General features: G+C 46.2%; 1 protein-coding gene and 1 long non-coding RNA gene across 2 annotated transcripts in view; one reads left to right on the top strand and one right to left on the bottom strand.

Moving 5' to 3' along the window:
- The window catches only part of LIPH (lipase H), a 54,629-nt gene that overhangs the window by 15,832 nt on the left and 15,212 nt on the right, over positions 1-23,585 (top strand). The window contains exons 2-7 of the mRNA XM_012457761.2: positions 2,182-2,549; positions 4,398-4,506; positions 10,756-10,857; positions 13,257-13,346; positions 19,923-20,090; positions 22,343-22,438. Coding sequence (XP_012313184.2) covers positions 2,182-2,549; positions 4,398-4,506; positions 10,756-10,857; positions 13,257-13,346; positions 19,923-20,090; positions 22,343-22,438 — 933 coding nt within the window. The remainder of the gene's footprint in view (positions 1-2,181; positions 2,550-4,397; positions 4,507-10,755; positions 10,858-13,256; positions 13,347-19,922; positions 20,091-22,342; positions 22,439-23,585) is intronic.
- On the bottom strand, positions 15,283-18,482 carry LOC135270794 (uncharacterized). Its single transcript, XR_010338939.1, has 2 exons — positions 17,754-18,482; positions 15,283-16,542 (listed from the first exon to the last, which is right to left on the bottom strand). It is a non-coding gene; the product is annotated as an uncharacterized LOC135270794 (long non-coding RNA).

Here is a 23,585-nt window from a genome sequence, read left to right as displayed (position 1 = left end):
ATGAAGATTCACTGAGAACAGGGACCCAGAGCAAATGCTTCCTGAATTCCTACTGGAGGAAGTCAGACAGATGTTTCCCAGGCACTCTTTGTGAGGTTTGTTCTTGGGTTCTTGCCTTGTTTAAAAAGAAGAAACTGAGGCCAGCACAAGAAGATCCAATACGAAGGAATTTATTCAGGCTCCCAGGCGAGGTTCTACGGTCCGACAGGATGGGTCAGAGAAGTCGCACTGACTCCTCTCAGACTTGGGGTTTTATAGGGAGTGAAGGAGCTCGATTGGTTGTGGGAGAGCAGGACTACTATTGGGTAAGGTTACAAGCCTTTGTTTGCATACAGGACTTGGCTGCTATTGGTTAGAATTACTCGGCTGCTATTGGCTAGAAAGACTCGGCTGCTATTGGCTAGAAAGACTCGGCTGCTATTGGCTAGAAAGACTTGGCTGCTTATTGGCTAGAATCACAAGACCCTGCTTGCATATTCGGTTCTTTAAGGGAAAGCCAGGCTGTGTGAGAAGGGGAAAAGGGAACAACCCGAGCATGTCCGAACTTTCGGACAAAAAGTGGGGAGGGGGATGTGCGTCCGAGTTCCCGGCGAGGCAGCCGGCCTTACGCTCTTGTCTTCTGTTGGCCCACTGCATACTAACAGTCTTCCCTTTCTGTCTTGTCCCCCACGAATGGCCATCTGTAGAGTCTTGCCTCTTCTCCTGAGTATCTTACAGGAGACACTCATCGTCTCCCACTTGGAGCTGGGATTACTTGCTGTTCCACATCAGTTACTGAGGCCTCTGCCACGTGTTGGGCACTGTGAGGAATAGACAAGTAATGAGATGCCATTTCAAAGAGATTGTGTTCCAGCAGGATAGACACATGTGTACATAGATACCTATAATGCATGCCTGAAGTGGGTTTTCACTGTGATGTAAGTGAGGTACACAAAGGGAGTTTGGGGAGTTCTGGGGTGAAGGATAGTGCTTATAGCTGGGAGGGTCAGAGAAGGCTGCATTGAGGTAGCTTTTGGGTTAAACCTTGAAGGAGGATAGGATTTGGAAGAATGGTTTTCTGGTGAAGCAAGAGGTCACTATTTAGAAGCTCTGGATCAAATGTGAGTTCGTGGGCTGGGCACGGTGGCTCATGCCTGTAATCCCAGCACCTTGGGAGGCTGAGGCGGGCGAATCACCTGAGATCAGGAGTTTGAGACCAGCCTGGTCAGCATGGTAAAGCCTCATCTCTTCTAAAAATACAAAAATTAGCCAGGCATTGTGGTGGGGTGCCTGTAATCCCAGCTACTTGGGAGGCTGAGGCATGAGAATCGCTTGAACCTGGGAGGTGGAGTTTGCAGTGAGCCAAGATTGCACCACTGCACTCCAGCCTGGGTGATAGAGTAAGACTCTGTCTCAAAAAACCCCGCCCCTCAAAAACAAATATGATTTTGCAGCCAGGTGTGGTGGTTCAGGCCTGTAACGCTACCACTTTGGGAGGCCGAGACGAGTGGATTACTTGAGGTCAAAAGAGTTCGAGACCAGCCTGGCCAACATGTTGAAACCCTGTCTCTACCAAAAGTAAAAAGATTAGCCAGCCATGATGGCGTGCGCCTATAGTCCCAGCTACTCAGGGAGGCTGAGGTGGGAGAATTGCTTTAGCCTGGGAAGTGGAGGTTATAGTGAGCTGATATTACACCACTGCACTCCAGCCTGGGTGAGAGTGAAAACCTGTCTCAAAATATGTATATATGATTTTACAACTTCATTCAACTGGATCCAGCCCTTAACCAGGTCCTATGAGGAACATAAGAAGAACTCTTACAAATATAGGACAGCATTTTAATTTTTTTTGGGATGGAGTCTCTCCGTGTTACCCAGGCTAGAGTGCAATGGCACTGTTTCAGCTCACTGCAATCTCTGCCTCCCAGATTCAAGCAATTCTAAGCAATTCTCCTGCCTCGGCCTCCCAAGTAGCTGGGATTACAGGTGCCTGCTACCACACTCAGGTAATTTTTGTATGGGGTCTCACCATGTTGGCCAGGCTGGTCTCGAACTCTTGACCTCAGGTGATCCGCCCACCTCGGCCTCCCAAAGTGCTGGGATTACAGGCGTGAGCCAGTGCACCTGGCCTAGGACAGCACTCTTGCTTGATGCCCAACTAAGGAAAGACCTGTCGTGATGCCATCTAATTTTTATTTTCAGACACAGGAGAAACATGCCCTACATTCACCAGGCTGAGCTTTCACAGTGCATTAATTGGTACGGGACTGAACGTGAGGCTGATGCTCTACACAAGGAGAAACCTGACCTGCGCACAGACCATCAACTCCTCAGCCTTTGAGAACTTGAATGTGACCAAGAAAACCACCTTCATTGTCCATGGATTCAGGCCAACAGGCTCCCCTCCTGTTTGGATGGAGGACTTAGTAAAGGCGTTGCTCTCTGTAGAAGACATGAACGTAGTTGTTGTGGATTGGAATCGAGGAGCTACAACTGTAATATACAACCATGCCTCTAGTAAGACCAGAAAAGTAGCCACCGTCTTGAAGGAATTCATTGACCAGATGTTGGTAAGAGAATTGTCTTAGATGATTCAGGGCCAAGTTGAAACTGACCCATTATCTGGAGGCTTAAAGCCAAGAGATAGCTACAGTGAACAAGAGGCCTATTTTGCAACATTCTGCAAATGGGAATAAGCCCCAGGGAAGGTGGGATGAGAGGCTCATAGGTGTGTTTGTGCAGGCTGTGCACCCTTGTCATTGTGACATTGTAGATTTATCTATTTATTATGATAAATTTCCAGCAGATGATGGCAAAGTGTCTTGAGGGAGGGTATCTTTTTCTAGCTCACATAAAGGTGTCTTATGGGCAGGAGAGGTTCTGTCTAGGGGTTGCTTGGTTTAAATGCTGAGAGGTTCCTCAATGTCTAACATGTTCCTTTTGCTAGAAGTTCCAGATTATCCAGAACATGGTCTGATGAGATGATTTATGTTTTTAGAAGATTTGCAAACATTCAACCTTAAATTTTATTTAGTGATCTATCTCATGAATCGCCCCTTTTAACAATGACAAAAAAGTAACATGAAATCAGGACAATTTCAGGGAGAGTCAGGCCTGGTGGCCCTTTCGTGGCTGGAGTGACATGAGTTAGACGAGCTTTCCACTAAGCCACACCACAGCCCTGGGAAGGTGAATATTAAAATGACTCATGACAAGCTGTCCCAGCAGCCTGTGGACAGAGTGTTCCACCTTTCTTTTTTTTTTTTTTTTTTTTTTGAGACGGAGTTTCGCTTGTTACCCAGGCTGGAGTGCAATGGCGTGATCTCGGCTCACTGCAACCTCTGCCTCCTGGGTTCAGGCAATTCTCCTGCCTCAGCCTCCTGAGTAGCTGGGATTACAGGCACGCGCCACCATGCCCAGCTAATTTTTTGTATTAGTAAAGACGGGGTTTCACCATGTTGACCAGGATGGTCTCGATCTCTTGACCTCGTGATCCACCCGTCTCGGCCTCCCAAAGTGCTGGGATTACAGGCTTGAGCCACCGCACCCGGCCCCACCCCAATTTCTTTCATTCCCTCTCCATGGTGACTTCTTTAACTGAGCCAGTATGAAGATAAGGGAGTTAGTAAAAATGTGCTGTTGCCCCTCTCCCCAATCTGGAAGGTTCCAAAGACATCTTGGCCTGGTGTCTATGGCATAAAGATTAAGGCACGGATTTGGAGTTGGGCAGACTTTTTTTTTTAAGATGGAGTTTTGCTCTTGTTGCCCAGGCTGGAGCACAATGGCGGATCTCGACTCATTGCAACCTCCACCTCTCGGGTTCAAGTGATTCTCCTGCCTCAGCCTCCCTAGTAGCTGGGATTACAGGCATGCACCATCACTTCTGGCTAAGTTTGTATTTTTAATAGAGACGGGGTTTCTCCATGCTGGTCTTGAACTCCCGACTTCAGGTGATCCGCCTGCCTCAGCCTCCCAAAGTGCTGGGATTACAGGTGTGAGCCACCGTGCCTGGTGGACAGACTATTTTGAATCATACTCTGCTTTCTCCCCAGCTGCTTGATCTGGGGCAGATGACATCAACTTTGGGTCTCAGTTTCCTCAGCTGCATAATCAAGAAAATGACATTTACTTTCATGGGTGTTGTGACCTTTAAATGAGATAATAGATGTAAGGTGCTTAGAAATACTTCTCTAAGAATTGCTTGAAACTGGGAGGTAGAGGTTGCGGTGAGCCAAGATCATGCCACTGCACTCCAGCCTGGGCAACAAGAGCAAAACTCCGACTCAAAAAAAAAATAAAGAAAGAAAGAAAAAGAAAAAGAAATACTTCTCCAAAGTAAACAGCCAGGAAACTTCTGCAAATGTTGTTAATTCCTTGGCCCCTTATGATTTATAATGATGGACCTTTTGAAATTCCAGGCAAAAGGAGCTTCTCTTGATGACATTTACGTGATCGGAGTAAGTCTAGGCGCCCATATAGCTGGGTTTGTTGGAGAGATGTACGATGGACAGCTGGGGAGAATTACAGGTAAGCGCCTGTGAACGGGCTTGGGGTGGTGGCCTGGGCAGCGTGTTCACTGGCGGAGCATTATGTAGGCCAATCCAACTCCTTGGGTTCAAAGCCCGTTCCAATTACCTAACCTCTCTGAGCATGGGTCCTTGCGTGCAAAACAAGGCCAAAATAATGTTGACCTCAGGCTATTATTTAATAAAATACAAGTAAAGTATATTGTAAATTATATATACTATAGAAAAAACTGATGATGAGTTTATTTCTCTTATGGCTGGGAAAACAGCTATGTCTCATTCAGATCTGTGTGCCCCAAGGAGTTAGTCTTCTTCCTTTTATTTAGATCAGGAGAGCCTGAAAGATAAACCTAATACATGTCAGTCCCCAGGCACAGCTGGAGTCTCAAGATAAGAAAATGAGATGGGAATTTTGATGACTGGGGCTCATTCTCTGAATATCAGCTTTCGGGCCAACACTGAGTGAAAACATTCAGAAATGCAGCAGGTCAAATCCTAAACAAAGACTCCCTTGCTAGAACCTCTTGCCTCGTGCTTAGTAACTTTCCACAGCGGCTCTCCCATTTCACCTTTCCCAGAATCCACCCTCACACCAAGAGAGCTGTTTTAAATCTATGGAAACTGAAAACGTAGAAGTGGATGGGAAAAGGGGAGAGGTAAATGATTAAAACTATATTTAGGAGGTAAACTTTTAAGGCTGCAAGTTATATATATATAATTATTATTTATTTATTTTTGAGATGGAGTCTCTCTCTGTCGCCCAGGCTGGAGTGCAGTGGTGCAATCTCAGCTCACTGCAACTTCTGCCTCCTGGGTCCAAGCAATTCTCCTGCCTCAGCCTCCCAAGTAGCTGGGACTACAGGCATACGCCACTGTGCCCAGCTAATTTTCGTATTTTTTGGTAGAGACGAGGTTTCACCATGTTGGCCAGGCTGGTCTCCAACACTCCTGACCTCAAGAAATCCACTTGCCTCAGCCTCCCAAAGAGGTAGGATTGTAGGCATGAGCCACTGCGCCTGGCCTGGGTCACCATGTTTGAATGTGCTATTAAACTTGGCAGATAGCCCTGGGCATGCCATCTCTGTCTGTTTGTCGCTGTCTCTCTCTCTCTCACACACACCCCACAACGGCTGTCATCTCCTCTATTGGTACTTGAGGTCACATTGTTTGTCCTATATGGTTTTTGCTCTCTTACATCCCAAAGGACAAGGCTGCCTTCATTTTATTTACCTTTTTTCCTAGGGAAACAAACCTCTTTTTATGTTTTAAATTTATTATTATTATGTTTTAGAAAGCAATATGTCTTTATTTTTTAAAATTTCATTTTCCTTTATTGTAGAAAGAACACATGGCTAGAATTTGTCTGTGCCCCTTATCTGTTAGTTCTTTTTTCTTTTTCTTTGTCTCTTTTTTACGACAGGGTCTCACTTTGTTGCCCAGGCTGGAGTTCAGGGGTGCGAGCACAACTCACTGCAACCTCGGCTTCCCCCGGCTCAAGCAATCCTCCCACCTCAGCCCCACTGGCAGCTGGGACTATTGGTGCACACCGCCATGCAGAGCTAATTTTTGTGTTTTTTGTAGAGATGAGGTTTTGCCATATTGGTCAGGAGCTTTTCTTTTAGCGGGTAGGACTCTTCCCAGTGGTATGCTTAGAAGTCATCCAGGTCCCCTGCTCTGTCTATAAAGAGGAAGGAAGAAGAAAAGAGAAGAAGGAAGAAGAGGAAAAAAAAAGGAAGAAGCGGGGGGAGGAAGAAGGGGGAGGAGGAGGGGAAGGAGGAGGAGGAGGAGGGAGAGGGAGGAGGGAGAGGAGCTCTGATTCGTAGCTTTTGCTGATTGGGTGGTGGGAATGTGGTCTGTTAACCAAGGACACAATTCACTTCCACCTCCCAAGACTTGATCCGGCCTGCCTGTCCCACATCTACGTCCCTCATCTCTTCATTGCCCCTTCTCCTGCCCTTCCCTTTGCTCTTCCTCTCTAGGCATCTTCTAGTTCTGCTTCTCATTAGCTTCTTCAGCAGAAGACGGCAGAGTACAAGTGAATTTAAAAACATTTCAAGTACCTATGTCACTTGTGAATCAAATTAAATGTGATACTCAAACTTAAGCGTGTATAGATCTCACCTTGCGGTGGTGGTTACCACGCTAACTTGTGGAATCAGAGTCTCCAGGCTTGGTGTCAGGAGTCTTTATTTTTAACCAGAAGTTGCAAGTTGTCACAAACACCACACTTTGAGAAGGAACCTTAGAGCTACGCTGTCCGATACAGTAGCCACTCGCCACACAAGGCCACTGAGCACTTGAGATGTGGCCGGTGCAACGTGAGATGTGCTATAAATGCAAAATAGACGCTAGATTTCAACGACTAAGTACAAGAAAGAAATGTAATTCATTCTCAAATACTTGGGTAAATAAAATGTTTCCTTTTATATATCTTTTTTTTTTTTTTTTGAGACTGAGTCTCGCTCTGTCACCCAGGCTGGAGTACAATGGCGCAATCTCTGCCTCCCGGGTTCAAGCGATTCTCCTGACTCAGCCTCCCGAGTAGCTAGAACTACAGGTGTGTGCCACCACGCCTGACCAATTTTTGTGTTTTTAATAGAGACAGGGTTTCACCACGTTGGCCAGGCTGGTCTCGAACTCCTGACCTCAGGTGATCCACCCGCTTCGGCCTCCCAAAGTGCTGGGATTATAGGTATGAGCCACCGTGCCTGGCCTCATGTTGTATTTCTATTGGACAGCACTTCCTTCAAGAGCTTATATTGATCTTGGGTATGGGAGGAAGAGGCCCCTGAAATTGCATGCAAAGTGTTGGGTGTCTGTCCTGGGGAGGGGTCCAGAATTTTCACCAAATTCTCAAACCAGTTAAGGCTGCAATAAAAGCCAAGGATTCTTTTTTTTTTAAAGATGAGGTTTCGCCATGATGGCCAGGCTGGTCTTGAACTCCTGACCTCAGATGATCCACCCACCTCAGCCTCCCAAAGTGCTAGGATTACAGGCGTGAGCCACAGCGCCCATCCCCAAGGATTCTTATATGAACATTTTTCTGGTGATCTTAGAGCAGTAAGAAAAAGCTCTGGCCGGGCGAGGTGGCTCACACCTGTAATCTCAGCACTTTGGGAGGCTGAGGCAGGTGGATCACTAGGTCAGGAGTTCAAGACCAGCCTGGCCAACATGGAGAAACCCTGTCTCTACTAAAAATACAAAAATTAGCTGGGCATAGTGGCGGGTGCCTGTAATTCCAGCTACTCGGGAGGCTGAGGCAGGAGAATCACTTGAACCCGGGAGGTGGAGGTTGCAGTGAGCCGAGATCACACCACTGCACTTCAGTGTGGGCAACAGAGCAAGACTCCATTTCAAAGAAAAAAGAAAAAGCTCTTTGGCTGGGTGCAGTAGCTCATGCCTGTAATCCCAGCACTTTGGGAGACTAACGCAGAAGAATCTCTTGAGCCTAGGAGCTTGAGGATGCAGTGAGCTATGATCGTGCCACGGCACTCAAGCCTGGGTGACAGAGTGAGATCCTGTCTCAAAAAACCAGTAAACAAAAAGCAAAACAAAACAACAACAAAAAAAGGAAAAGCTCACTTTTTACATTCTGTTTGTATTTCACAATGATCTCAGAATGTTCTGGATTTAGATTCAGGAGCCATTTATTTAACTTAAAAAATTTTTTAAATTTGGAGATGGGATCTCATGATGTTGCCTAGGTTGGCCTTGAACTCCTGGGCTCAGTTGGCCTTCCAAAGTGCTGAGGTTACAGGTGTGAGCTACCACCTGGCCTTAGGAGTCCTTTTATAAGTCTTCTTTTTTCTTTTTTTGAGACAGAGTCTTACTCTGTTGCCCAGGCTGGAGTGTAGTGGCAGATCATAGCTCACTACAGCCTCAACCTCCCTAGGTTCAGCTGATCACCTCTGAGGCTCCCATCTGAGCCTCCCGAGCAGCTGGCAGTACAGGCCTGTGCCACCATGCCTGGCTGATTTTTGTATTTTTTGTAGAGACAGGGTTTTGCCATGTTGCCCAGGCTGTTCTCAAACTCCTGTGTTCAAGCTATCCTACTACTTTGGCCTCCCAAAGTGCTGGGATTACAGGCATGAGCCACCACACCCCGCCTATTTATTTTTGAGGCAGGGTCTTACTTTGTCACCCAGGCTGGAGTGCAGTGGTGCAATCACAGCTCACTGCAGCCTCAAACTCCTGGGCTCAAGCCATCCTCTGAGCTCAGCCTCCTCCCCATCTCCACCCCACCCCAAGTAGCTACCACTACAGGGACTGCAGGCATATGCCACTACACCAGACACTGCTCATTTTCTCTTTCTTTCTATTTCTTTCTCTTTCTTTTTCTGTCTTTCTTTCCTTCTTTCTTTTCTTTCTTTCTCTCTCTTTCTTTTTCTTTCTCTGTCTCTCTCTCTCTCTCTCTTGCTTGGTCTGTTGCCTGGGGTGGAGGGCAATGGCACAATCATGGCTAACTGCAACCTGGAACTTCTGGGCTCAAGTGATCCTTCTGTCTCAGCCTCCGGAGTAGCTAAGACTACAGGCGTGAGCTACCACACCCAGCAATTTTTAAATTTTTTTGTAGAGACAGGGTCTCCATATGTTGCCCAGGCTGGCCTCAAACTCCTGGTCTCAAGTAATCCTCCCGCCTTGGCCTCCCAAATCACTAGGATTGCAGATGCGAGCCACTGCGACCAGCTGAAATGGAGGAATTAAAGCTAGAGCCGGGTAGGCTGAGTGTGGTGGCTCACACTTGTAATTCCAGAGCTTTGGGAAGCTGAGGGGGGAGGGCTGCTTGAGTCCAGGAGTTTGAGACTAGCCTGGGAAACATAGCAAGAGCTCCCACAACTGGCTCTCTCCCCAACCCCAGAAAAGAGAAAAAGGCTAGAACTTAGGAAATCAAGGCAAAGATGGTATCTCTTGCATTTTCTTTTTTTTTTTTTTTTTTTTTTTGAGACGGAGTTTCGCTCTTGATACCCAGGCTGGAGTGCAATGGCGCGATCTCAGCTCACCGCAACCTCCGCCTCCTGGGTTCAGGCAATTCTCCTGCCTCAGCCTCCTGAGTAGCTGGGATTACAGGCACGCGCCACCGTGCCCAGCTAATTTTTTGTATTAGTAGAGACGGGGTTTCACCATGTCGACCAGGATGGTCTCGATCTCTTGACCTCGTGATCCACCCGCCTCGGCCTCCCAAAGTGCTGGGATTACAGGCTTGAGCCACCGCGCCCGGCCTATCTCTTGCATTTTCTATGTAGCACCAGGGGATAGGAGATATAAGATGACATTCATAGACAAAACTTCGAGGGAGACTTGCCTTGAAACCTTCTTCACTCCAGGCAGGGATCTGGTAAACCAAACCTTTTGGAGTCTCTGACTTTTTTTTCTTTTTTTTTGTTTTGTTTAATCTTTATTTCGTGGTTACGAGATCATAGGAGCTCCTCTCCTGTTTTTCCAGCTGCTGCGTCGTGGTGGGGAGGAACACCCAAATAACATTGACCAAGGGCAAGAAACCGGTTTAGACATTTACAGCGTGGGTGAATTCTGCAGGGATTGACACCCACTTGAATTTCCTCTTCAATACTTAGCCTGATACTTGGCCTGACCAGTGAGTTTCACCCTTTCCGGCTGAGCTTGCTAAGCTCAGGGCAGTGAAACCACGAGCTCGACAGATAGAGGTGGCTGCAGTATGAGGCTGTGTTCTGATGGAGGTCTTGATATTCCTGAATCACTGTCCATTCATCTGGAAAATAATGATATAGATACCCTGCCTCCCTCACGGGTTTGCAGTATGGATCAAATGGGCTAGCATATATGAATGAGTGGAAGCTATAAAGGAGTTTTATTAATAACAAAAAGGAAGGGCTGAGTGAGATCCAAAAAGTCTGAATCATCTAAAGGGGGATAAAGATGAGTATAGCATCCGCTCTTTTCTCTTTAACGCGCCCTTCAGTGCTTTTCTCCTGGGCGCTCGTTCATCCCCACCCCTTGATCCTCATACATGTGCACGAGTTTCCTGCTGTGATGCCCTGCATGAGACATGCCCGTGATGGAGTCTGGATGCCATTCTCAGGAGCTCAGCCAGGGTAACCGTCTCCACCGTGGGAACAAGCTTCAGAGTCCCGGCCAAGTGGGGTGGGAGTGCGAGTGCTCACCCCCTGAGGGTACCCTGCAGCCTGAGAGCCACCCTCATCCAGAGGGATCAAAGGCCGGCTGCAGGTGACTCATGGTGTGGGGCTGCCAAGTGACTCTGTTTTCCTTCCAGGCCTCGACCCTGCGGGCCCTTTATTCAACGGGAAACCTCCCCAGGACAGATTAGATCCCAGTGATGCGCAGTTCGTTGATGTCATCCATTCCGACACTGATGGTAACGCTCCTGTCCTTGTGGGCCAGTGACTACCCCCAGACTCCTACAGTCTCCCCTGGGCAGATCATCACGTAGGGGCAGATCAGGTTCCTCTAGATTCCCACTTTTTTTCCAGGCAGGGTTCCAAATCCACGGAAATATTAAAGGGAGGCTGGTTTAATGTAGGCACCCAGGACCACGTGCTAGAGCGTGGATGATTATCCCATGGCCTCTTCATATTTTTAAAGGGATCATCATGCCCCATGAAGGACAGGCTAATTCGCTCAGCATGAAGATCAATGTTTCCGTATGTGCGATTAGCTTTGGATGCATGACTTCTTGGTCTTGTTGGTTCATTTTATTTTCTTGAGCTGAGAGATATATTCAGGTGTTAAATCTCTCTACGCAGAGTGACTCTGATGCACCTACAACTCTCTGGCTCTCTGCAGATCTTCTTGGCCATTGCTGTCTTTATTTTTATTTTATTTATTGATTTTTTGAGATGGAGTTTAGCTTTTGTTGCCCAGACTGGAGTGCAATGGCACGATCTCGGCTCACTGCAACTTCTGGGTTCAAGTGATTCTCCTGCCTCAGCCTCCCGAGTAGCTGGGATTACAGGCGCTCACCACCATGCCCAGATAATTTTTGTATTTTACTAGAGACAGTGTTTCACCATGTTGTCCAGGCTGGTCTCGAACTCCTGAACTTAGGTGATCCACCTGCCTTGGCCTCCCAAAGTGCTGGGATTACAGGCGTGAGCCACTGCAGCCGGCCCATTTCTGTCTTTTACGGTGTTGTTTTCATGTTTGGGATTGGATATGTGTCAGGCGGGTCTGGGTGATCTCAAGGATGGGTACCTATATCCAGCTGTCTCGGAGAAGCGCTGGAGTAGAAACTTGGGGAGGATTGAGGAAACAGCAGAGTGGACATTTAATCAGGCATTCTCTTTGTGATACAACCACCTAAAAAAACCTTTGCCATCTATCATGGGCATTCTGGTGTGGTATTCGGCATTTATTTGCCTTGAAAGAAATTATCTCTTTGTGAAACAGTGGCATTCTTACAACGAAGTTTGCAAAGTACATGTTAATGCTTGATGGAACAGAGCAATTTATTTTGGGGAAGTGAATTTTGAAGGAGAGGGTATAGTTTTGCCATCAGGCAAATGTAGATTTAAATCCCAGGTTTTGCCCTTTCTAATGATGTCATGTTAGTTCCTTAAGTCCCCCCTTTTTTTTTCCACTGATGGAGACGAGGTCTCACTATGTTGCCCAGGCTGGTCTCGAACTCCTGAGCTCAAGTGATCCTTCTGCCTCAGCCTCCCGAAGTGATAGGATTACAGGCGTGAGCCACCATGCCTGGCCCCATATCTCCACCTAACTTGTTTCATCTGAATTTACCAGTGGCCACTTTGCATTGTGAAACACCTAGTACTATGCCCACAGACACGTGTGAGTTCTCAATATATAATAACTATTATTATTATTACCATGATGCATTGTGTATATACATGTGCATATATGTGTATACCTACATTAAATTATTTAATTTATATTAAATGAAGCACTTTACTGATTGGGGATTTAATAAAGGCAATAAACAGTTATTAAATCTATATATATATACTTTCTAAAGTTTTTATTTATTATTATTATCTTTTGAGGCAGGGTCTGGCTCTGTCACCCAGGCCAGAGTGCAGTTGCTGTCTTGGCTCACTGCAACCTCCTTCTCCTAGCCTGAGTGCTCCTCCCACCTCAGCCTCCCGAGTAGCTGGGACTGCAGGCACACATCACAATGCCTGGCTAATTTCTGTATTTTTTGTAGAGACGGAGTTTTGCCATTTTGCCCAGGCTGGTCTCGAACTCGTGGACTCAAGCGACTCTCCCACCTCAGCCTCCCAAAGTGCTGGGATTATAGGCATGAGCCACTGCCTGCAACCTATATATACATTTTTAACTCCTCATTTTCTAGAAGTAGTTCCAATCTTTTTACCATCCTAGATTTCAAATATTTAAAGATTTTACCTACTAAATAAAAATTTATTTTTTCCTTTCTTCTTTTCATTAAAGAGTTACACAAATGCAAATAGAGGCTCAGAAGCAACAGGCAATTAAAGGGTTCCAGCCAAACATAAGGAAGAAATGTATCATTTTATCAGCCTTGCGGTGAATGAGTGACTAACCTCCCTTAGGTCTTTAGAAATATTGGAAGTAAATTCCTTACCATTTTCACAGTTACCAAGTTAGAAATCATTGTCTTCTAACTAACCAGCTGGGGTGACTTTGGGCAAAACACTGACACAGGTGTAACGATGATATAGCAACAATAATAATCGATTTCTGCTTATATCTGGCAGGCAAATGAGCTATGAGATGTGAAAAATTCAAAGCAATATAAAAGCAGAGTGTGTTCTCTTTTAGCACTGGGCTATAAGGAACCATTAGGAAACATAGACTTTTACCCAAATGGAGGATTGGATCAGCCTGGCTGCCCAAAAACAATATTGGGAGGTAAGCGCAGATACTTTATATTTTGCAAAATATTGGTATGAAAAGCCATATTTTGGGCCTGGCGTGGTGGCTCACACTTGTAATCCCAGCACTTTGGGAGGCCGAGGTGGGCAGATCACAAGGTCAGGAATTCTAGATCAGCCTGGCCAACATGTCTCTACTAAAAATACAAAAATTAGCTGGGCACGGTGGCTCATGCCTGTAATCACAGCTACTGGGGAGGAATTACATGCCTATAATCCCAGCTACTCGGGAGGCTGAGGCAGGAGAATCACTTGAACCCAGGAGGCGGATGGAGGTTTCAGTGAGCTGAGATCATGCCATTGCACTCCAGCCTGGGCAACAAGAGCAAAACTCCACCTCAAAAAAAAAAAAAAGAAGATAAAAAGGCATATTTTGGAACCTGGACATGGTGGCTCACACCTATAATCCCAGCACCTTGGGATGCCAAGGCTGGTGGATCGTCCATGGTCAGGAGTTTGAGACCAGCCTGGCTCACATGGTGAAACCCTGTCTCTACTAAATACAAAAAATTAGCCAGGTGTGGTGACGCATGCCTGTAATCCCAGCTACTCAGGAGGCTGAGGCAGGAGAATTGCTTGAACCCGGGAGGCAGGTGTTGTGGTGAGCTGAGATCACACCACAGCACTTCAGCCTGGGCAACAAGAGTGAAACTCCATCTCAAAAAAAATAAAATAAATAAAAAGGCATATTTTGTCTAGGTACAGTGGTGCACACCTGTAATCCCAGCAATTTGGGAGGCCAAGGTGGGAAGATTGTTTGAGCCCAGGAGTTCAAGACCAGCCTGGGCAACAGAAGGGAGACTCTATCTCTACAAAAAATAAAAACAAAATTAGCTGGGTGTGGCAGCACGCCTGTGATCCCAGCTACTCAGGAGGCTGAGGTGGGAGGATTGCTTGAGCCTAGGAAGTAGAGGCTGCAGTGAGCCATCATCATGCCACTGCACTCTACCTGAGCCAACACAGTGAGACCCTTCTCAAAAAAGAAAAAGAAAAGGCATATTTTAAAAATCTGACATTATTCTACATGCAGTAATTTTTTTTTTTTTTTTTTTTTTTTTTTTTGAGACAGAGTCTTGCTCTGTCGCCAGGCTAGAGTGCAATGGCGCTATCTCGGCTCACTGCAGTCTCCACCTCCTGGGTTCAAGCAATTCTCCTGTCTCAGCCTCCCAAGTAGCTGGGACTACAGGAGGCTGCCACCATGCCCAGCTAATTTTTATATTTTTAGTAGAGATGAGGTTGCACCATGTTGGCCAGGATGGTCTCGATCTCTTGACCTCGTGATCTGCCTGTCTCGGCCTCCCAAAGTGCTGGGACTACAGGCATGAGCCACCACACCCAGCCATGTAGTAATTTTTAATAGAAAACAAACTTCCTGAGAAGATAAAAGTAGTATAAATATAAATTACAAATTAAAAATTATAACTCGAATATACTTTTTTTCTCTAGCCACTAGACAACCAGGGATTTTTTTTTTTTTTTAAAGATTGAGTCTTGCTCTGTCACCCCGGCTGTAGTGCAGTGGCTCCATTCTGGCTCACTGCAACCTCCGCCTCCTGGGTTCAAGCAATTCTCTGCCTCAGCCTCCCGAGTAGCTGGAACTGCAGGTGCCTGCCACCATGCCCAGCCAATTTTTTGAATATTTAGTAGCGTGTGTGTTTCACCATCTTGGCCAGGTTGGTCTTGAACTCCTGACCTTATGATCCACCCTCCTCAGCCTCCCAAAGTGCTGAGATTACAGGCCTGAGCCATCGTGCCCAGCCACTACTTTTAAAACTATAGCCACATGATTGAAAGCTATTCTGAGTTATTTCTCTCTCTTGAAAAGGTATGCCTTTGACCTAGAAATTCTACACCTGGAAATTGCTCATAGAGAAATAATGGAAAATGGAGACAAGAATTAGAGTGCAAAGATGTTCAGTATAACATTATTTATAATTAAAGCTTTACAAATGATTTAAATGTCCAGCTTACAAAAAATATTAAATTATGGCATGCTCACAAAAAATATAATTCTTAAAAATCACATTTTCAGAGATTAATGAAAATTCTTACAATATGATAAGTGAAAAAGACAAAACTATACAATATGATGCCAATTTATATTTTAAATGTGTATTTGTACAGATGTAAATACAGAAAAAAAGACTAAAAGTAGATGCTCCAAATAATTATTACTGGCAATCTGTTGATATTGGACTTTTACGTGTTTTTGCATCACTATTTCCTATTATTTTGTGTTTTTCAAATAATTATATATTACTTTTACAACGAGGAAAAAACTCACAAAACAAAAATGGGGAGTTAGAGGGCACCGTAAAAGTGAAGTGACTGACAGATAAAAAGACCAATCTAAAGGCTCGAAATCCGTACTTCACCATTGCTAGAGAAAGTAAAATTACCATGGAAATAATCCTAGAACAAAGATGATCTTGTTACAAAATGGTAGCTAGATAGGCCCCCTGGAGTGACACAGCATTTGAAAGTGATGGGCTGAAATGGCCTACGTAGGCCAACCATATTGTACCGCAGTCAAGTTCAAATCCTGTCCTGTTTGATAGTGTAACTACATCCACAGCAGCCAAAGATAATGTGCTTTGCTTATAAAGGACATATCCCCAGTGTTGTTATTAACTTCATTGTTTCTGCAAAAGGAAGTTCCAGGAACAATAATTAAATGTTGACCCATCAGGTCTGACACCAGTTCCCAGCTGGGCCCCATGCCAGCTTCATGCTTCTCCCTCCTTGCCCAGTTTATTTCTCTTTGGTCTTCATTAATTTCTTCTCTGGGCACCAGTGGACTCTGGAGGAGGAGGAAATAGTTTGATCTCAGCACCCAGCATCTCCACTGGCTTCCAGTCACGACTTCTCTTTTCATGAGGCTTTCTGTTTTCTATTCAGATTCGCCATTGATTACGCATCATTTGGACCCAGTTCCTTCTTTTGAGCGACATCAGACTCTGGTCCTTCAATCTTCTGACAACCTCTGTGCTGCAGTTCTTCCATCATCTCCAGCTCTTCCAATACCCATCCCCATGCCTCATCAGCCTCCTGTCTCGCTGTCACACCACATGGCTCCTGCTAAGAAATATCTCGAGGCTTGCCTCTCAGCTCTTCTGGCCCATCCGTGACTTCTAGTGACACTGGTGCTATCATTCAGCCCTTCTTACTTCACCCTTGTAGCAGAAACGAAGCCCCTGCCACTTGACTGCTATCATGAATGCCCAGTGCACCCCCCAGGTCTCGGCCACGTCAGTTCCACTTTTGCTTGGGAACATTGCTGGCAAAGTTATGAAGCCTTGTTGATGGATCACAAGATCCAGGCAAGCTTTCTGGTATCTCCCTGGCCTCCATCATGGGGCCAGTGAACGCTCTCATTCATCTCTTGCTGACTCCCCGTGGTCATTCCTTATACTTCTGCTCCAAATATTTCCCACCTACAAATTCTCAGCTCTTAGAGGTGAGCTAGATTGGACTTTTGTACATAGATCAAGGTCCCGCCTAAGAGAGCTGTTTTATGATCTTAGTTCACAAGAATGTAAAGACTGCATTCATGTTCCCTCCAGACCCAGGGTAGCGCATTCCCCAGCCTTTCTCAAAGCTGTCTCCTCTCTTGCCCTCCTTGGGGGTCTTCCTCTGCCAATAACCCTTCAATGCCTTCTTTCCTGATAGCTTTACCTGTTCCTTCTTCAATGGTTCCCTTCTCTGCCTTAAACATATTTGCCATCCGATGAAAACTTCTAGGGAATTTTTAATGACTATCAAATTTTTCTCCTTTTCACTGACAAACCCATCCAGTGACAGTCTTTATTTCTGCTTCCGTCTCCTCACTGCCCATCAGGCTAACCTCTACTTCTCTAGTTTCAACCCACGTCTCTTTGCTAAAGATGACTTCAAGTTCACCAGCTGCCTCTCAACTACCAGATGGCTGAGCCCAGGGCCCTTTTCTCAGCTTCCGTTTTCCAGAAGCCTCCAGCTTCAGGTTCCAATAAGCCTGCCCTCCTTTTTTATTTTTATTTATTTTTGAGATGGAGTCTCACTGTGTCACCCAGGCTGGAGGGCAGTGGCGTGATCTCGGCTCACTGCAATCTCTGCCTCCTGGGTTCAAGCAATTCTCTTGCCTCAGCCTCCTGAGTAGCTGGGACTACAGGCATGCACCACCATGCCTGGCTAATTTTTATAGTTTTAGTAGAGATGGGGTCTCTATGTTGGCCAGGCTGGTCTTGAACTCCTGGGCTCAAGTGATCTGCTTGCCTCAGCCTCCCAAAGTGCTGGGATTACAGGCGTGAGCCACCGCGCCCGGCCCAGCCTGTCCTTAACATTCTCCCCTTCCTCATCTTCTGTGATAGCAGGTGATGCTCTTTGACTAGCCCCTCAGTGGTCCTACCTCCTTTAAGGGTCCTCTTAATGTAACGACCCCGTAGGCTGAGTCAAAGCCTTCTGAGTTTCTCCGTGCGTTCCCTTCTTCCTTAAATGTTGTATCTATTTTTCTGACTTCAGATTTCACACTAAGAATAAAGGGAGAATTGGCACAAATTTGGATTGACCGCATACATATGGGACTCCACCCAATAGTCCACACTTATTTATATCCCCCGATCCTGGTTTCTTGCCCCAGGATGGGATTTTGACACCAGCCACCATCCTCACCCATCTCCTGTGTGGCACAAGAATTTCCATTTCTAACAAGTCCCCAAGTCCCCTGGTGATACTAACGCAGCTGGTCTGGACACGCTATTTTGAGAACTTCAGTGGTAGAGTCACAAACACAGGTTTTGAAGCTACATAGACCTGGGTTTAAAGTCCCTGCTTTACTAGCGTGGGACCTCAGGGTTCTCTGTGCCTCCGTTTTCTCATCTATAAAATGAGGCTAATACGTATCATCTACCATGCAAAACTGTGAGGGTTAGGAATACATTACATAAAGCGCCTGTGCATACGCTGTTAGTGCCCGTGATGGCCACCCTCCCTCCCTCCCTCCCTTCTTTCCTTCCTTCCTCTCTCCCTCCCTTCTTTCCTTCCTTCCTCTCTCCCTCCCTTCTTTCCTTCCTTTCTCTCTCCCTCCCTTCTTTCCTTCCTCCCTCCCTCCCTTCTTTCTTTTTCCCCTCCCTTCCTCCCTCCTTCCATTCCTTCCTTCCTTCCTTCATTCATTCATTTTTTTTCTTTGAGATGGAGTTTCACTCTTGTCGCCCAGGCTGGACTGCAATGGCATGATCTCAGCTCATGCAACCTCTGCCTCCTGGGTTCAAGTGATTCTCCTGCCTCAGCTTCCCGAGTAGCTGGGATTACAGGCATGTGCCATCATATCTGGCTAATTTTGTATTTTTAGTAGAGACAGGGTTTCTCCATGTTGGTCAGGCTGGCCTCGAACTCCCAATCTCAGGTGATCTGCCTGCCTCGGCCTCCCAAAGTGCTGGGATTACACGTGTGAGCCACCATGCCTGGGCCCTCTCCCTCTCTCTCTCTCTCTCTCCCCTCCCTTCCTTTCTTCCTTCCTTCTTTCCCTTTCTCTTTATTCTTTGTAATCCTTCTTCCTTGGTCCCCCAAAGTGCTGGGATTACAGGTGTGTGCCACACCTGACAGCATAACGTCAGCATACCCTGAGAATGAGCCTGATGGCAGACACAGCTGACAGCAACACTTCAGAATGAGGGTTGCCATGTGGAGGTTGCTGGGTGGGGTGAAGGTGCCGTATAAACTGCATGCTTTTTATACGCGGTTGCAGTTCTCCTGTCCGGCCTGTTGACACTGGAATGTTCCCGTATGTAAATTCCTCCAATAAACCGTAGGGCTTGTTCACTGGCTCTAGGTCTGTTCCTTAGCCTCTTGAACTGGTGCCATCCCTACTGAAGTCAACGGGCCCAGCACAACCAACCATGCCTGGCTCAGCAGTTATAAATAAAACGTAGACATTTCTGGTTTTAAAATATTCAAAAACAAATTTGGGATACTTAATTTGCTGAGTTAGGAGAAAATCCTAAACCACAAAAATATATCTGTCATCACCATTATTTCATAAAATAAAGGGCTTTTTTTTTTTTTTGAGACGGAGTCTTGTTCTGTTGCCAGGCTGGAGTGCAGTGGTGCAATCTCGGCTCAGTGTAACCTCCGACTCCCAGGTTCAAGCAATTCTCCCTGCCTCAGCCTCTCAGGTAGCTGGGATTACAGGCACCCACCACCACACCCAGCTAATTTTTGTATTTTTAGTAAAGACAGGGTTTCCCTATGTTGGCCAGGCTGGTCTCGAACTCCTGACCTCAGGTGATCCACCTGCCTTGGCCCTCTAAAGTGCTGGTATTACAGGCGTGAGCCACCTCGCCCAGCCCTAGGTCTTTTACCAAAGCATATTTGCCCTAATTCTTGCCACAACCTTAATTTGATTTAATCTTTTCTCCTCCCACTTGCCGGCATGAATCGTTATCCATGGGATTTTATAAAGATTAAATGAAACCGTGCAGGGCCAGATGAGAAATGGTGTGTGTGTATAAAAGATGTGATATAGTATTATTCAGTGCTTCAGCTGCTCTTCTCTTTCATCACTTCTTTTACAACCAAGGATTGCAGTATTTTAAATGTGACCACCAGAGGTCTGTGTACCTGTACCTGGCTTCCCTGAGAGAGAGCTGCACCATCACCGCATACCCCTGTGACTCCTACCAGGATTATAGGAAGGGCGAGTGTGTCAGCTGCGGTGCCTCACAAAACCAGTCCTGTCCCCTCCTGGGTAAGTCCAACAAGCAGTTTCCTCTCTGATTAACAAAGAACTAATTTTTGGTATGAATTCCAGAACCACTTTATCATGTAAAAACTGGCCCCACAATTGTTTAAAAACTTGTTTTTCTGCTGGGCACAGTGGCTCATGCCTGTAATTCTAGCACTTTGGGAGGCTGAGGCAGGTGGATCACTTGAGGTCAAGAGTTCGTGACCAGCCTGGGTAAAATGGTGAAACCCTGTCTCTATAAAAATACAAAAAGTAGCTGGCTGTGATGGTGTGTGCCTATAGTCCTAGCTACTCGAGAGGGAGGCTTAGGTGGGAGGATCACTTGAACCCAGGAGGTTGAGGCTGCAGTGAGCTGAGATCATGCCACTGTACTCCAGCTTGAGTGACAGAGCAAGAACCTGTCTCCAAAAATAAATAAATAAAAGGTTAAATTTAAAAAAATTTTTTTCTTAAAAAGAAAAAATTTTTAAAAAGACAACTTTTTTTTCTAGTCAGCTTTTTCTAGCCAATTTGAACTACTCTAGTCTCCTACTAATAAACAGCGTTAGAAAAGCAACAGTAGGCCGGGCATGGTGGCTCATGCCCGTAATCCCAGCACTTTAGGAGGCTGAGGCAGATGGATCACCTGAGGTCAGGAGTTCGAGACCAGCCTGGCCAACATGGTGAAACCCCGTCTCCACTAAAAATACAGAACAATTAGCTGGGCATGGTGGTGGGTGCCTGTAGAACCAGCTACGTGGGAGGCTGAGGCAGGAGAATCATTTGAACCCAGGAGGTGGAGGATGCGGTGAGCCGAGACCTCATCATTGCACTCCAGCCTGGGAGAGAAGAGCGAAATTCCGCCTTAAAAAACAAAACAAAATAAAAATAAAAGAAAAGCAATTGTAGAGTATTCCATCTGGAAGGCAATACAGCCTCCCTGGACACTATTCTAGCATGGAAAAAAAGGTTCCAGAAGAGTTTCCAAGCTTACCCAGGTTACAGTCAGTCTACATGGGCTCCTCCTGTGGGGACAGGAATGCCCTCTCTGTGCATACAACCTCTCTGCTGGGAGAGGGTCCACAGTGAACCCAGAGACCCCCCTGCCAAGTGAACCTTGCAGAGCGACCCCTTCTCACACGTCATGTCTGTAAATGCCGTCACTCCACACTCTGGCTCTTGTGTGCACATATGGCAGGTGGAGTGAGGTAATAGAAACTGGGGAGGCCGCTTGGATATTTGCTAGGGATTAGTACAAATATTCCAGGTAGTTAGGACTCTGAAACAGGATGGCCACGAGGATTTTCTAATTTTTCCCAAAAGGAAAAATCCAAGTTAACAGCAGGGCATGGTATATAGACAAATGTTCTTCACCTTGATTGTACATTAGAATTACCTAAGGAGTTTAACACAATACTGATGCTGGGGTCCCACCCTGGATCGATTAAGGCAGAATGTGAAGGCCATTCTCTAGGGCTAGGGACAGAGGAGAGAAAGAGGCCCCTCTGGACATCACACAAAGAAGGACACTCACCTGCTTAGTGACACAGTCAGTCATGGGGCAAGCCTAGGTCTATGCAATTTAGGAGCCCCATTGGAGTTCTTCAAGAAGCATATTGCATGGTGGCTCATGCCTGTAATCCCAGCACTTTGAGAGGCTGAGGCAGGTGGATCATGAGGTCAGAAGATCGAGACCATCCTGGCCAACATGGTGAAACCCCATCTCTACTATAAATACAAAAATTAGCTGGGTGTAGTGGAGTGTGCCTGTAATCCCAGCTACCCGGGAGGCTGAGGCAGGAGAATCACTTGAACCCGGGAGTCAGAGGTTGCAGTGAGCCGAGATCGTGCCACTGCACTCTAGTCTGGCAACAGAGCAAGACTCCGTTCCAAAAAAAAAAAAAAAGAAAGAAAGCATATTGCTTTGCAACAGTGATGCTATTTTAGGTATGAACTTGAATCTGTTTCAATCTAGAAAAATGAATGTATTACTGACAAATGTCAGTGTTATTTTTAGCCCATACCAGGGTGTGCCACCTCCTATGCCCCCACCCTGCTACTGAGAACCAGTAAAGGGGGAAAACCACTGGAGGGTCCAGTTGCCTGCCCTCCAGCTCTTAGGCCAGAAAGATGGGTAGCCCCTGTGGTGAGGGAGAAGGGAGGGAGGTTCTCTGAGGTGGTGGATGCAGTCAAACCCACCGTTGTCGCGACCTCAGTTGTGTTTACGGCTTATGTAACACAGGTTAATCTTCCATTTTTTCCAACTTGTCTTATAGGCTATTATGCTGATAATTGGAAAGACTATTTAAGGGAGAAAGATCCTCCAATGACGAAGGCGTTCTTTGACACAGCTGAGGAGAAGCCATTCTGCAGTGAGTGGTGAATGTGGTGGTTTGCTGTTGCCTAACTCTTATTTTGGGGATGGCTAAGTCTCAGCTTCCTAGTTACTTCCTGGCAAATGAGAGCCATGATGGAGCATCAGCTTTGGAGCTGGAAGGGCCTAGGTCGAATCCTGAGTCTACCACCTAATGGTCGTGGGACGTTGGTCAAGTCATTTGACTTCTCATCAGTGTCCTGACTGGTAAAATGGGGGTAATAATGCCTGTCTTCTGGAATATTAGGTTTAATTTAATACAATTTAAAAATATGAATCTAATAAAATCTCAACAAATCAGAGTTGTTCAGTTTCACTGGATGATTATTCTAATCACTAAGATCTTCCAGAAAATTGCTTGATTCCCCAAGAGACATGAAACTGACTAGGAAAAATCAGGTGTCAGCCACATCTGCAGGTGAGTTCCAGCTCTAAGGGCATCAGGAGGTTGAGTATTCCAGATGGGAACTAAATGTGGCAGCCAATGATTAGATGCCTTGGGAAGCAACTAGAATTTCCCTGGGAAGATGTATTTTTCCTATAGTCTTGCGCCCATTTTCACTTTCCTTGGGGACAACTATTTTATTATTATTATTTTTTTGAGACAGAGTTTCACTCTGCGCCCAAGCTGAAGTGTAGTGGTGCAATCTCAGCTCACTGCAACCTCTGCCTCCCAGGTTCAAGTGATCCTCCTGCCTCAGCCTCCCAAGTACCTGAGACTACAGATGTGCCACCATGCCTGGCTAATTTTTGTATTTTTGGTAGAGACGGGGTTTTGCCATGTTGGCCAGCTGGTCTCAAACTCCTGACCTCAGGTGATCTGCCCGCCTCGGCCTCCCAAAGTGCTGGGATTACAGGCATGAACACCTGGCCTATTTTAATTTTTTCTTTTTTTTTTTTTGAGACAGGGTCTTGTTCTGTTACCCAGGCTACAGTGCAGTGGCACAATAACGGCACACTGCAGCCTCAACCTCCTGGACTCAAGCAATCCTCCTGCCTCAGCCTCCTAAGTAGCTGGGATTTCAGGCATGGGCCACCATGCCCAGCTAACTGTTTTTTTATTTCTTTTAGAGACAGAGTCTCACTATGTTGCCTAGGCTGGTCTTGAACTCTTGAGCTCAAGCAATCCTCCTGCCTCAACACTG

Source organism: Aotus nancymaae, unplaced genomic scaffold (assembly GCF_030222135.1).
Source record: "Aotus nancymaae isolate 86718 unplaced genomic scaffold, 86718_ANA_hifiasm-v0.15.2.pri h1tg000067l, whole genome shotgun sequence".
Taxonomy (NCBI): domain Eukaryota; kingdom Metazoa; phylum Chordata; class Mammalia; order Primates; family Aotidae; genus Aotus; species Aotus nancymaae.
The sequence above is the reverse complement of the archived record's forward strand: the minus strand, read 5'-3'. Positions and strand labels throughout refer to the sequence as shown.